This window comes from Mugil cephalus, chromosome 19, assembly GCF_022458985.1.
Source record: "Mugil cephalus isolate CIBA_MC_2020 chromosome 19, CIBA_Mcephalus_1.1, whole genome shotgun sequence".
In the NCBI taxonomy this organism is placed as follows: domain Eukaryota; kingdom Metazoa; phylum Chordata; class Actinopteri; order Mugiliformes; family Mugilidae; genus Mugil; species Mugil cephalus.
This window is the reverse complement of record NC_061788.1, coordinates 9205045-9220843: the sequence shown is the minus strand read 5'-3', so window position 1 is coordinate 9220843 and position 15799 is coordinate 9205045. Positions and strand designations below refer to the sequence as shown.

At 42.0% G+C, this 15799-nt stretch overlaps 1 protein-coding gene across 2 annotated transcripts in view; it reads right to left on the bottom strand.

The window, feature by feature from the left end:
* The window catches only part of eng (endoglin), a 38540-nt gene that overhangs the window by 9319 nt on the left and 13422 nt on the right, over window positions 1-15799 (bottom strand). For both annotated transcript variants that reach the window (XM_047569467.1, XM_047569468.1), the window contains exons 3-9: window positions 14682-14824; window positions 6332-6445; window positions 3114-3288; window positions 1049-1223; window positions 864-966; window positions 546-741; window positions 182-324 (exon numbers count right to left, since the gene is read on the bottom strand). In XM_047569467.1, the coding sequence (XP_047425423.1) occupies window positions 182-324; window positions 546-741; window positions 864-966; window positions 1049-1223; window positions 3114-3288; window positions 6332-6445; window positions 14682-14824 (1049 nt within the window). The remainder of the gene's footprint in view (window positions 1-181; window positions 325-545; window positions 742-863; window positions 967-1048; window positions 1224-3113; window positions 3289-6331; window positions 6446-14681; window positions 14825-15799) is intronic.

Here is a 15799-nt window from a genome sequence, read left to right as displayed (position 1 = left end):
TCATTAATGTACACTATGGTGGTTTTGGTTGATTAAGCCGCCGTAATCTGTTCTCCTAGCTCTTAAAACTGCACACTGCGTTTATATAACATTCTACATTACCCACTATGTGTGGCTATGTTTAACCAGGAGCTGAGAAACGGGACATTAAATGCAACCAAAAGGGCAATCGGATTCTTACCTCTGCGTAAATCCGCTTGTCGCTCTGCACCTTGGTGCTGGGGTCCAGGGGTGAGCGGTAGTCCGGGGAGGTGTACAGCTGCATCACCAGAGGCATCTGAGGAGGGGATCTGGTTGTGGTGGGAGGTTCTGTGAGCAAAGTCCCTAAAATTTAAAAAATGGACAGACACAAAATGAGACATTAGAATCGTCGTCGTGGTTACTCTGAATGAGACGCCGGAGGGTTTTGAAGTTCTGAAATCCGGCAAAGCAAGTTGCGGAACGTACAATAATGTAACGTAAGTTATGAGCGGGTTAGAGCGTTTTACAGTCCGCTCTTTGGGTAAATGTTATGAATGTTTAAAAGCTCAGTGTCACTGTCTCACCTGGAGTGCCGTCTCTCCTTCCAAGAACCAGATGAACTGCGGACATCTGTGATATCGGCTCAGAATAGCTGATGAAAGTGCTGGCAGGAAAATATTCCAAAGCTTTCCTTTGCACTTCATGTGCGTTGTCACTGTTCATTGTAATTCCTGGTGGTATTTGGTTTGGGAAGAGGGTCAACTGGATGTTGTTGTTGGACTGTGGAGGGGGGGGATCAAGGAACCTCAATGAGCACAAATTCACATCAGAGTATTTTACCTCCAAATAAATCATATCTCATACATAGTCTCTGCTTTATCTACTGTGTGTTGTGAGCTTACAACAATCTTGACGAAGTGTGAACTGATGATTGTCCATGTGGTGCCCTGAGGCCCTCTCAGGAACACACTGGCCTTCTCCGGTTCCACGCGAACTGTCACATTGCTGCAACGTGCAGAAGTTAAAAATATGAAATTTGCCAGCAAATAGAAATGCAATTTGATCTTGCATGAACATCAAGGTTTACCGAATGCTGGAATTCTCTGGGATGTTTATGATGTGGAGTTCAGGGTCGTCACTGGATCTCCCCTGCTGCAGGGAGCAAGATTTAATCGAAGGTGACACTGCAATCTGCATAAAGTGCTTCTCCGATGCGTCTTCGATCCTGAGCTTGCAGTCAGGGGGGGACCCAAGGTTGATCCCTGTAAAGCCACAACCATCCACATTCCATCAGCGTTCGGTCGTAAGAAAAATTACAACTCTGCTTTCTTAAAGAAGTTTTGCACTTCTGCAGAGACATCCAATTCCAATTAAAACCAGTTGACATATTAGGTATGTTTGATAGAATGAGTGTTCATAATGCTTGCATAAACTATTCCGCAGAGTAGCACTGGGGAGCAACAGCCCAGAAACATTAATATAATCAGGACGAGCCTAAAAAGAGTACACTATGCAGGTGCAACTTCCCACGGTGCACAATAAAAGCCACACATATTGGGTGGTAGCAAAGCGCTACGGCGAAAAGCAGGCTCCCCAAAAAAACCTCGCATATCATCATCGCGCCAATTACCAAGTACCCAGAATTGCGAAAAAACATGTGGAAAACACAACACGGCATTTTGTCACTAAAATAAGTGTTGGGAACAAAGCGTGAGGAGAACAGCGTTGCTCAACACTTGTCTGTAGCATGACACAGATTTTGAAATCGCAGCGAGGCATTCACAAGACCTGAGGGACACGCAGATATATTCTGCTCAGTTGGTCTGCAACACTCTCGTGTGTCACTGCACAGACTTTTCAAACGCCTACGATGAAGCCTACGCAAGTTCACCTAACACCCCAGTGCAGGCCCAGGGATACAACTAAACAGCGCTCTACTCCGTTCCACAATCATTCTAATGTCCAAGGACTATGAGTCAGTTAAAACACTAACTAAAACTATTTGTGGCAAGAAAAAAAAAAAAGGTTATTTCTCCAACTTTGAAAATGGAAGAAGCGCAATGTGCCACTGTGAAAACAGGCAAGGTGATCTGTCATCTGTTATAACAGTTGATAGACGTGTGGAAGCAGAAGAAAACGTGAAAAGCAATTAATTCCTTCAAAATGCGCGGCCATTATTTCAGCTGATTTGTTTTTGAACCTGCTCTGGCTCAGACTGCCTTGAGGAAGGCTTTGCCGGGGAATAATTGCGCTTGCTCCGAGCCTCCCGCTGCCACAGCTAAAGTCTGCAACCTCTACATAACATCCTTATGTCCAGCCTTTACTCAGCCATTGACGTTCCCGTTTTTTAAAATCAGTGTCTTTGCAAGCGTCCAGATTCAGCTCGATTTCTCTTTACGGACGTCCTGTCGTACTGTATGCGGCGACACCTTGACAACAGAAAAAGTTGGGTCGAGTCCCGGGGAACTTTGCCAAACTGAGGTCTATGACTGGCTGATTTTACAGTTCCAATAATAGTTTGTGGCATTTTGAAACTAATGCTGTAAACAAATGCACAGATGTTAGTCAGCTGTAGAAGCCCTGTGTGTGAGAAAATTAAAATGTAAAAAAAAAAAAAAAATCAAAACCGTTTCATCACAGGGCAGTGGGTTTTCAGCAGTTTCGTCAGAATGTTTTTTTTTTTTTTTTACGCACACTTCGGATGCGAGACGGCTGGTGATGAATATTATTGAGCGAGCTCTGGAAACAGTGCAGCATCCATCCTTGATTACTCTACTGCGGACTCTCTCCTGGGTTATGTAAGCCGGAGCTGCATGCTGCTCAGACTGTAATTACTTTGTTCTCTTCAGCACCAAACACTGTGTTTTTGTTGTGTTTTTTTTTTAGACCAAACAAAGATGCAGATAGCGTATCTTAGATAAAAACCATTGTGTCGAGGTTGACAAATCTGAAAGGCTTTTAGGCAGGCAGAGAGTCCTCCTTTGCTGCTGTGATCTGATGGAAGTCTATTATGTTGTTCCCCGAGTTCATTTCATGTGTGTCACCAGAACCCGGAATTAACTCGAGGCAACCTTCCAATTACAGCAAAACAAAGTTTGGGAGAGTGTAAAAGCTGCAGTAACCTAGGCCAGTCTACAACAAATATGTCTCACCTTGTGCTCCTGCTATCGAGATTTTATTCAGGTTTTTAATGGTGGTGAATGAAGTCACGCCCCCAAATCTTCTTTTCGCCCACTCGATCAACTCTGCATCTTGAGTGGGGAAGGCTTCCTTGTGGGTGTTGTTCTGTCCATTATCGAAAAGCTTAATTGAGGAGTTAACATTTATCTGAAAAGTGGAACACAAACCATGCCAGTTAGTTTTGTTAAATACAGTCATGATGCCTTTCAGAGACTGGAAAAAAAACAGTGTCAGATCAAACATGTCCACCCATCCCTCTCTTTCTTTCCACTCCACAACTCTCCCCTATTCTCTTAGCAAGAGCCTTGTTAAAAAGAAATGTTTGTTATGGTTAAGTGTCCACGAGTCCAGTTGCACAACCCCGTTGGAGCCAAGGTCTTTCCTTTGCTTCCTGAGTGGGGCCAGGAAATGGGACCTTTTTTAGCTTTGTGCGTCACCGCAGTCGGCTGGAATCTGGCTCCATACAAGGTATAAATATATACATCCATCCCATCGACTAGACACCGCTGTTTCCTCGTCTGGGCTGATGGGAAATAATGGAGTTTACATTAAGCGTGAATGAAGAAGGCAGGGGAAGGCGCTAGGAACAGAGAGCGGGGGCTTTCTACAGCAGGCTTCCACACGGTTGGAAATATAAAAATAAAAACTAGAACTAAAAAATGTGCTCAATAAGGAACAAATCGGGAAAGAAAACATGTGCTCCAGTTTTATTTTGGGCTCAGCCTTTAATGAGTTTTTGTCTATGCTGATGTATTCCTCTCCTCTTCTGTCCTTCACAGGCTGAAGAAGAAAATAAAACACTGTACTGAAGTGGTGCACTTCCTCATATTGTCGACGCCCAGTGATGCTCAGGCGCAGCTAATTTTGCTTTCTTCAGATATACAATGAGGTCATCGACCAAGAATATTTTCACGAAATCTTCCGAGTACAAGCACAATACGTGGATGGTGTGATGCACACTTACTGGATTCTGACTCACCTATTCAGCTTCCTTTGTCTCATCTGTGTTTTCGTTGCTGACTTTATTACTAATCAGATGGACATTCGGGTGAAGGGTGACACCTTAACACCTCAGAGAGATCCGTACTTCATCCTGTTTGCAACTGCAGTATTGTGTAAATGGCAAAAGCCCCTCTCCTGACCCGTCTCATGTGTTACGCAAGAGCCTACACGCGCATAGTCACAAAGTGAGACAGAAGAGGGGGAAAAAAAATAAAATAAAATAAAAAATGGTGGAAGCCAAGTAAGCCCCGGGGAGCCGTCTGTCTTTCTGCATGAATATTTGATTGACGCAGAATCAAAAAATAGTGCAAAGGGAAACTACGGGAAAGGGGAAAGAAAAAAAACAAAAAAAAGTCAGTCACGACGGAAACGGGCAGACAGGGAAGGCCTCAAAAGCAGGATGGGAGAGAAAAGGGGAAATAACAGTGTTGATCCTTTTAATGATTACAGAGGAATTTATCTCAAATTACTGGAAGCCTGGAGAAAATCAAACTGACTTCACAGAAATGTCTACTGGGGATTGTAGAATTGTATGATTTCTGACCTCCTTTCCCATTAGTCACTGTTTCACCTCATCAATAGACTTTGCAGATAACGTTGAGTGAACGAAAATGTTTTTTGTTTTCTTTAATGTCGTACTGTACGTGCATTCGGGTCAGCAGTGGGAAGCCAAAACGAGGTGTCGCATCGAGCCAAGCTGCCAGGGCGGCGGTGACGTACTTTCGCAGATGCAGAACAGATGCTGATTCTCTTGCGCTGCAATTTGCTGCGTAAGAGAATCGCCAACCCACCCCCCTGTTTCCCCCAGTGATACAGTTCATCCCACAAAAACATCCTGCAGTCACAGGCAATGATGCCCAGGCTCTCGACAGGACATGATACAGGATGCAGTGTCGCACTGCTGTCAGCATATCACTAACCGTTGTCATTCCCATAAACATTTCACCATTGTGATTGGCCAGCAGTGGCTTTTTTTTTCTGTCATTATTATTTTTTTTTAAATGTAAGCATTTTTTGGCTTGTTATTTATGTCTGAACTTGTTTTCATCAGTGCTATAAATCATTTGCTGGCATATCAGATCTTTTTAAGACACGCAACGGACAAAAGACAAACTGTTGTCGTCAAGCTTATCATTTTGCGGCTGACTGTTCTCAAGGCGACGTTTACAAACAGCTCGAGATTGCCGATGTATTAAAGCAAATCATTTGGGAGGGAATGGTTCCTTTAAGGAAGTCTTCAATCTAAATCCAACATCCAGACTGACAGTGAAGAGACGCAGACTCAAAGGAAACACATTCATCCGTGCAAGGGAACACTAAGTACTACACTCATTTGTACCAAAGTCCGAACAGTCTATAAACCGGGATTAAAAACTTAAATATGTCACAAGTTTATATTTCTCTAAAAGTTGTTATAGTGTCTTTATATTCATACGGTAGGGTTTTATGTATTCAGCAAGCTAAACTACTGAATTAAAAATTAAGCGTATCGTCAGTAGCACATTTAGAAATAATAGTCGACTTTCAGGCAATATTTTGAATTTGGATATTCCAGCATCATTCCTGCTTTTTGAACGCTCAGCACAGTAAATGTTTTGTGTCCTCCCTGGTTTAGATCCAGAGGTTCAATCTGGGAACAGTGTATAAAAGTCAGAATCTCCAGTTTTATTGGCACATTAATTTTACTACCGACGCCATCAGCCCCCCTCGTTACTGACCACTCTAAAACTTCTCTCGCCGGTTTTATGGCGTGGATCATAAAAAAAAAAAAAAAAAAAAAATCTCAAACACAAACTGCCTCTTGCAGAGAAGCCACTGGGGAATATAGGCGCAGAGAACCAACGCGGTTCACTGTCTCTGCAAACAGGCGCGCGGGGGCTGCACAGCTGTGTCGTTTTGTATGTAAAACAGCTGGCACTAGACAGGAGCCGAGCACATCTGGAAATATATGGAAATTATATATTATTGGAACTGCTTGCACTGGAGTCCCCGCAACCCGATCATTTGTCATGATTAGCTGGTAATTGTTCAACAGCCTCTTGTAACAATAGCTGGTTGAGAAATGTAGCTTGTAAAACAGTCAAAGGAGCTCAAGGGTTTTGCACACCCCTACCCATTATGCACCCAGATAGCTAGGTGAGAGCGCAGTCTGAAAGCTGACGTAGGAAAAACAAAAGGCATTACTCACATAAATGTTGACGTCCGCACTGATGTTGTTTAAACCGTAACATGTGTCTGTAGACGTGACGATGAGGTTCATCGGCCTTGCGTTTTTCATCGTGAGTTCAAAAAAATTTTTGGTCTAAAAAGAAAAGGGAAAAAAAAAAAAAACATGTTACTGAAAACACATCACAATGATAAAAATAGAACAGCACGGCACATTGCAGATGAGTCGAAACGTGAGTTCAAACTGCGCGTTTTGCACATTCGCGGTCGCACTTTCACGACCGTGCACTTTCACTTCTGCTTAAGCAAGTGAACAACTTCTGTCAAGCAGCCAAACAGTTTGGAGTCTGTTTGCAAGTTTGGAGATGGTGTGAAAGCTCCAGGTGGAACTCTGGGACTGATTAGGGAGACAAAGCAATCAAGTGTTGAAATATTCCCTCACACTGTAAAGCCATATGGGAGCCGCTGTGCTGTCTGTGATACATTTTCCGGTAAGTGTTTGTGTGACACAGCATAGACTCACAGGCGTGGAACAAAGCAAAAGTAAAGTCAGTGAGATCTGCTTCATGCTTCAATGCTCCATGGTGCTAATACATCATTTTAAATTGTAAGTAACACACCAGATACACAACAGCCGTGATAAATCATCCTTCGGCGTGATTAAACGCACACCGTGAAACATACCCAGTGACGAAGTGAAGAGACGTTAACGGATATGGAAGGCAAAATGAAAACGCTAGATTCACACTTTACTGCAAAGATTAAAAATTAAAAACGGCATGAATGTGTGATTGAAACACTTCATAAACCGCGACGCTAAGAATGAGCAGTCCGGAAACTCCATCCATCACAAATAAATACAGTATTAGCAAAATAACTCGGTAATTATCGCGACCTCTTTCGCGCAGAATCAAAACCCGCCAGTATTCCGACTTTGAGACGGATAGGGAGGTTTGCAAATTGGCGAGTGGCCTCGCACGGAGCCGCCATTAAATTAACAGCCCCCGGGTTGACAGAGTAGGGAGACATTTGCCTGCAGCACCAGGTTTAAAAATAGTTCCGACTGCAGTTTAATTCGCCACAAGTTTGATTACGTTTCTATGCTGTAAAAATAATAATAATAATAATAAAATTTTAAAAAAATTAAAAAACAATTGACAGGGAATATATGTGACAGTTCCTTCTTGTTTTTTTGTTTTTTTTTGCCAACTATGAAAATGTCAACACATGCTTCTTTCCAGAAAAAGCTGTGCCAGACATTTGAGGAGGGCTCAGAGATAGGCAGGAAGGAAGGTGTCTTTGCTGTCTGCCTTCATATTGACACAGACATTAATGAGGTAATGCAGCTTGGTGCTATTATTACATTTGTACCTGCCGCAAGGGGGTAAAATAGTAGAGACCAAAGGAAAAAGCTATCAACATGATATGTTAATCGAGGTATTTTTTTAATCGTATTTATTTTTTTTTTCATTCTGTAGCATTAAAGAGACTCTATTGTAGCTTTTGGGCTGTTCCCGTGAATTTAGTATGCCATGTAGTTTTTGTTAAGCTTAGGAAAATCTGCCACTCTTCCACAGAAATCATGCGTAAACCAATGCTTCCAATACCTATCTTCCACATGAGGGCCGCATACCGACTAGTCTGGTCTACCTAGTCTTGCAGCCTTCAAATGGAACTCATTAGCTTGTGGCTACAGACCCACAGTTCTTGCCGTTCAATCGGTAACGCTTGTCGTAAATCCAGGGAAACCTACAGGGCTAACAGTTTAGCAAGGAAGTGTATCTATGCCGTTTCGGAAATCTAAATTTCCTCTCACAAAGTTGCGAGTACCACAAGAGGAAGAGGTTCATATGATCTTGGTAAACGAAGGCCTATTTAAAGGTAGCGACACCTTAGCTTTAGACAGAAGATGAAAAGCGATGGTGCAGAAATGTCTTACAGTTCAAAATAAAATTAAATAGAATGTGTTTTCTGAACATGAAGGCTTGCAAGCGCATTCAAGAAAAATCCCACTAAAACAACCCCTTTAACATAATTTTTATATAACTATGTAATTCTTCTAACTGGCAAACCACAAGTTGTCTCGAATATGCCTCATACCCGTGGTTGTGCGTTATGCATTAAACCCTGTTAACACAATTTAATACATAATGTAATATATCATTAACCGCATTTCAACTATTGCAGCACAATAGCGACGTGATTCGCTAATCACCACCACAGTCACTCGATGAATCAGCCTTAATTACTATGCTCCACATGTGCGTGGGGTAAAGCTGGTACCGCTGCATTTTTATGGATGTAAGTGGTGGTGAGTAAACCTTTTTCGCTGCAGAATATTAAGTCTGAGTTTAGAATAGTTTTTTTTTTTTTTGAAGACCGCCTTAATTCTAATAAATTCTAGTTCTAATTACTTTTACCTTTATAATGGCCCTGAAGATAATTGGGTTTAGAAAAGTGAAAGAGTCATGGTTTTGCAATCAGCTCCAATTTTATGACTCACTGCATTAAAAATGAACAATAGCCTAACAAAAGGTTGGAAATATTTCCCCAGTGTGAGGCTTTTGAGAGGAGTTAACATTCATAAGGACAAATTTCTAGCTTTCATCAGCTGGTGATGCCTGTAACACCAAATGCTTTATTTGGGGGAGGGGGGATGAATCCTTAATAAATTAATTTACTTGCTACCTGATGTTACCAGAGTGTGGTCCAGGTGAATGGTGATGAGTTCAGGCACGAGCTACAGAAATGTTCCGGAAATTGGGTCTGAGGAGACCATGGACAAATGGTCTACGAGTCATATAGGTGCATTTAGAGAGGGGCTTGCACAGCGAGTGAAATGGACAGAGGGATGTGTCATCGCATCCACCATCATCAGTGTGTAGTGGGTTTTGCATAATGACTTCTGCACCTCATAAATGTGCTCAGTCATTGCGTGAGTGAAAAAATGGCTAAAGGGGACGCTGCAATCCCAGCTGAAAAGATGGTCACAATCATTTCTGACCAAGGCAACAATAAATGTAATTTATTACCAGTATGGAAATTGTTTTTGCCACAAGAGCCAAGAAGGAAGTCATATCTAAAGCTTGGAAAAGAAGTTTTTTAATAATGTCACATGCGAAATAAAGGAGGGAAGGGTGTTGAAAATGAATAGGTTAACAGGTAAACCTGCAGTATGACGGTTTTCTGGGGCAACGGAGAAGACAAATGTGAAATACGACCCAGTGCTGTATATGTTTGCCACAGTCACAGGTTCATATACACATTATACATGCATAGGAACATGGAAAAGGGAGCCACGGGTAATCACATTCTGAGAAGACGCCTGCTTTCCATCTTCTGCCCTCTTACAGTTATTATAAAAAGAGAACAGACAGATTGGACTGCCAACGGACGAGAGATGCTGTTTTGTAAAACTGTTCTGTAAAACAGCATCTTCCAACAAATAGCACTTATATTAGTGTTCACCTCAACCGGTACATGATAATGCTGTAAATGCATGAATGGCATCCCCCCCTTTGGAGTTCATTGTGCTCCACTCATAGATACCTCAGTGATGTTTTCCTTAAGTACTCCTTCCTAATGAGCTTCATTGTTTCTAACTGACTTCGCTTCATCCTTTTCTGACTTCTAATTCTTTCATTTCGACCTCTGACCCTGATCACTCACCTATGCTTCTTTTGTTCCTGCGCTTTCAAGATACAATTGTTTTCCTTTTCAGACTTTATTTTCTCTTTTTTTTTCTCGAGAGCATTTTTTGAAGGGGCTTTGCTGATGCAGTTTCCAGTTATTCTTTTGGCTCTCTCCCTTAACTTGAGTTGGCTCCGTTGGTCTAGTCTCGGCCTCGTGCCAAGACCCCGGCTACCAAAGCCAGTGTGTGACATCAATGGGCCCTGCACAAGCAGCTCCTCCCAATGAATTCTGCTGGCCTGTGGAGCGCCTTGATGCCCCCTCCATAATTCTCTGTGCGGTCAAACTGTGAGAGGCGAGTGTCCCTGGCAGGTTGTAAATCAGTATGAAAATAAAGGGATGGGGAAGAAGGTGATAAGAAGACTCTAAAGGACAAAGAAAGGGGGAAGCAAGAGCAAACATCCCTTCTGACAGGACAGTTTGGCAAGGAATGAATATGTTCCCCTTCTTGTGTTTACAAAAAAATCGAGACAGTGAAGAAGAGATAAGGGGTCTGTGCTAAGAGATCTCGCGTGCACTTTCTTCTTTTCGTGATAAAACATCCGCTCGTAGTCCCACCAGGACAGAATATGCAAACTCTGCACAATTTCTATTGCATCACACAGATCCCAAGCCAAATTCCTTTTGTGAACTCCCACAAACTCAACACAGAGTTCACGTACTTTGTACGAGATGTTGCACCATTCTAGGAAACTTTTTCCTATGAAATTGTGTTTTTGCTCCCAGAGTACAATGTGTCTGGTTTTACTCTTCAAGCCAAGTGAAATGACAGAGAAAAAAAATCCTTCCTTTGCAAAATAGTTTAGGAACACTGATGCCAGTGACTAAAATTTTGAGGTACAGAAAATTAGCTGGTTGTATAATGTTAGCAATCTTACTTAAAGCTACGCTGCAGAACCTGTACCCCACCTACCCGTTAAGAAAGCGAAAGACCTTATTCAACGCTTTTTTGGATTACCATGACCTGGATGACTGAGATCCTTCACAGACAAAGCGAAAGAGTATTTCATCCGGAGGATTGAAAACTTTTCCTGGAAGCTTCCTTGGCTTAATTTCATTCTTCCTGACCAGAGACTTTGAATTCATAGAACCCAGGTTACATTTGTTACTATCACTTCTCAGCCATAGTCCTGGTTGCTGTGGGCTACTTAAAATTTGCTGCAGTTGACCCACTCTTCAGCTCTGGCAAACAATACTTGCTGCTTGATGTAGCGCACATTGCTGCTGATGTGCCAGTATCGGAATGTCATTACAGTAAACTGATTTAAAACTCTGGTGTACTTGTTTGGTGCTGATTAATTAACTCGATAAGTGAACTTTCTTTGGCAAGGACCTGAAAGTACTTCTATTTCCATTTAAATGTCCTGATAGTGGGCGGCACAGTGGGGCAGAAGTTAGCACTGATGCCTCACAGCAAGAGGTTTCTGGGTTTCAAACCCGCCGGCCGACTTGGGCCTTTCTGTGCTGAGTTTGCTTGTTCTCCCTGTGTCTGCGTGGATTCTCTGCGGGTGCTCTGGCTTCCTCCCACCGTGCAAAGACATGCTCGTTAGGTTAATTGGTGATTCTAAATTGGCTGTAGGTGTGCATGTAAGTGTAAATGGTTCGGTTTCTCCTTTCTCTCCGTGTTAGCCCTGTATTAGACTGTCCAGGGCGTCCGCCAACGATAGCTACAATAGGCTGTGACTTACCACTACAAAGCTGCCCCTCTTTAAGGATGAAACACACCTACAGACTTTTACATTAAGAGGAAAAATATGTCAGAATTCATTGCTGCTTTCCTAGAAGCATCTTATGAAGATGACCCTGGGCACAAGTATTATCTTGTAAGAAGTGACTGATGGGCAAACAGGCATTGTATTGCACTATCCTGTGACAGCGCCGAAGCTAGACTGCACACATTTCCTTCCCCGAACTCCAAACTAATAATCTCTACCAAATAAGAAAGAATAACCAACGGAGTGAAAAATAAAGGGAGATAATCAATGAAGAGCAGTTGCTTAGCAAAGGTTATGTGAAAATACTACATAAAGAACTCTAAGTGAGAGCAAGCTGCAGAAGCAAACAAACAGAGCCCACTGATAAAGAAATGACTAATGTGAGCTGACCGACAATGTTGGACAATGAAAAATGGGGTCTGGCTGAGAAATAACAACATATAGATTAAAAGTTTTCTGGAGTTACTTCTCTGTGTCATTTCCTAAACCTATAAGTTTGAAAATGATCCAATACACTGTCTGCAATTATGTTAATGTCTGTTTGTTTGTTTAGCTGGAGAGAAATTCTTCAAACACAGACAACTGCGCAGAGCTGGGTGGTTATACAGGCCTAAAAAAAAACTAAACTGAACTGTCATGTCTGGAATCTGTTAATGGCTAGCTAGTTATCAGGCTGATAAAAGTCAGACATGGAAAGTGTGTGTTTGTTTACATTTTATAGCGTGGGAAGATGCTTTTGGGGGCGTATTTATTTCAGAGCCAGAGTTAGTTTTCACATAGTTTTAGATCCGTAAAATACGCCTGGCCTGCTTTGTTCTTTCTTCTCCCATGTAAAAAAAAAAAAAAAAATGACATGTGATCTATTTACTTATTGCAGCATATATTTGTTGTGGCAGCGGGATGCGTCATGGTCAAATCAATGTGCTAATCTTTTTCGCTTCACACAAGCTTGAGCGATAGCGGTTTGACACATTTCTGCAAGAACTACATATAGGATTTGAAGTGAGCTCTGGAGGAGTAACTTTTATCAGTAAAGGTTGTACCACACAGTTGACATAGTGTACATATGTAAGTGGTGTTGGTTTCTGGTGATTCCTTTCACAGGGAACCTGCCTTTTTTTAATAACACTAAATGTTCCAAAATGTTTCCCCCCTAGCACTGCTTTGCAGGGCCATGATTCCATCGTCTGGGGTTTGAAGCTGCCCAAGGCGACTGTGATACGTTTAAAGACTTGTGCATGCCAGAGAGTTACACTACTGCTCTGCTGCATTACTGTTTCTTTTCACCACTGCTGCCTGTAGTTTATCTGGTAAATCTCGAAGTGGAACAACCAATTCTTAACCCCCCAGCATCTTTTTATATTGCTACTCCGGCACAACAAGAATTTCATTGCACATGTTTCTTTACTGTGTATGTGACAATATACTCTTTGAATCTTAAATCAAGTTTTGTTCCCAGCTCATAACCCAATGACCCCCCAATGACTTACCCTACCTGGGGTTGAGGTAGCTTAAATACAAATGACAGTCTAACAGTGCGATCTAATTGATTATACTTATTTAATGTGCTAAGTGTATGTGGTGAAGTAAATATTATTATTGTGCCACTGGAGAACCACAAGGCTCCATACTAGGGCCATTGTTATTCAGTTTATAAATCAAAGTCTATTGGGTTCAAAGCACACCTGACCATAAAGGATGTACCATACACTAAAATATAACAATACTAATCTTTGTAAATAACATAAATTAATTCCTTTGAGAAATCTGTTACATATGAATGAATTATATTTTCTCTCTCTCTTTGGTCTCATACTTCAGTCACTTCCCAGTCTATGGTCACTCCATAAACCTTTATGTGCAATACTCATGAGAAAAAATTCTCTTTGCAATATAATTAGAGAAATTAAGATGTTGAACTTTGAGAATTTTAGTTCGGTTGTGCTCAGCTATTCATCTGGTGCTTATCTCATCTTTTAATTTCGCCTCCGCCATCGGAAAGCTTTGCACAACTCACAACCTCAAAGAAAATGATCAAAGCTTCAAGGTCAACTGGTAGAGGCGAGGGTAGAATAAGTAAGATGCTCTGCCTTTGCACAATATGCCTTTTCATTTGAGGCCATTAAGGAATTGAACAAGCTCCCTCATACTTTGAAAACATGCAGATTTCCACATTTTCCGAGTGATGCCAAAAAAGTGGATTTCAAGAAGCCAGTTGCATCAAGGCTGGCAGAGCGAGCATGGAAGAGGAAGGTGGGTGGGTGGATGTGCAGCGATGTATGTATGTCTGTGTGTAGGTGGTAGTGGCGGCGACAGGATGGGAGAGCAATTATTTATATACTGTATAGTGATGGGTGTTAAATATATGAATGTTGACAAAAATGTGAAGCAACAGTTTGTGGTTTTAAGGGAAATGAGCGCCGCAAGACTGACTTAGGCAGATTTAAAACCTGCCCCTACTTTTATTTTGCCAGCCTCCACAGTTGGCTTTACTCAAACGTAATGATGTGCCATGTGATCGGACAAAGCCTTCAACTGTGTAAAAGGAGTAAAATTCAATTCAGAATTACGCTCCAAACAGATTCCCTGTGTCTGTGTAAGAATGAGTGACATATTTCATTATCAGAAAGGTGTGCAATACAAGGTGAACATGTGTGCGCTGCTTCCTTCTTTTCAGCATGACTGGACTTGACGTATCGTCCTGTCAGCTAAAAAGTATGATTAACGAGCACACGATAACATAGCCATGTCACAAAGTGGCATATTGGATTTGTAGGACAAGCTGTTTGACAGAGAGAAGAGGAAGATTTTAACTTTATATACGCTGTTGCAGTTTACCATTGCAGTCACCTTTTTTTTGTTCCAGGTTACCAGGTTAGAGTTTTGTGTTTTACTTCATCTCGAGCAGATTGTTCATATTTGCACAATTGGTTCAAGTCACTGTTCGTACAAACTTGACGTGCTTACCGGGTCAGGAAAGTTCAGTTTAAGGATGTGGACCTCTGCCTTGTCGTCCCTTACAAAGCTGGTCCAGCAGCCAGTGGACTTCTCACTCATGTACACCCACGGGTCATCTTTAGACTCCTTGGGGTCGCATGTCTGACTTGGGGCTGAAAGAAATCAAATAAAAATGGGTAAGCGGTGCATATCTTAGTCGATACAGTAAAGAGTTTTTGACTTCCAGCATTAATGTGGATCTCCTTGTATGTCCTCTAGGGTTACGTGTCAAAAGCCAAGACATGCAACATTACAACTCCGTCCATAACTATCCTATCACATTTCGACATGAGCATCCCCTTGAATGAAAACCTATATGTGTGAAAGACAAAAAGGAATTATTTAACAGACGGACAGACCCAGCAATCTTACAGATTCCTTGTCTCCACTGGGCTAAATTTGTTATTAATCATTCTGAAAGCCTTTCCCTGGTTTCAGAGTATGGATGTTAAATGTGTGGGTAGGACTACATTGTTTAAAAACGGATCCGTGGTTCACGTTTATCAGACATGCCAGGACACAGGGCTGCAGTCATCCATCAAGCCCGCTCACTCTGCTCTCTGAAATGAGCCTGCTGTTTAACCTGGGGATCCACGTCTCTGGAGGCTGAATTAATCGAGCCGGGGCTGTACGGTCATGGGTGAGGTTGAGTATAAATTCCTGGTGTTTGACCTGGGCCGCGTGTGTGTGTGTTCTTTTGTATAAGAACAGAATGAATATGCGCGTGTGCATGTTTACTTAAACCTGTCTGAAGTTGCCAGGGGCAAAATATTTTCGAGCAAACCTCCCCTTTCCTCGAGCAGAAAGAACACGGATGTCAGATGTCTCTTTTTTCCAGCTCAATCAGCTATCTCTTTTCTGTCCAATCTCCAACCCCTTTTGCTGGCTTGAGATGAAAGACTCTGACTGGGGGAATTATGGGAGTTCTATGGTATTACAGTCACAGCCACCATGACTGACTGAGTCTCCAGTCTGGATTTACTTCTCAGGACAAAGCCTACCTTAAATTGGATAGTTCACTGTTTTTGAAGTAGTGTTGTATGAGGTGCTTATCCATAGTCGGTGAATTCCCTTCAGTCGATGGTGGT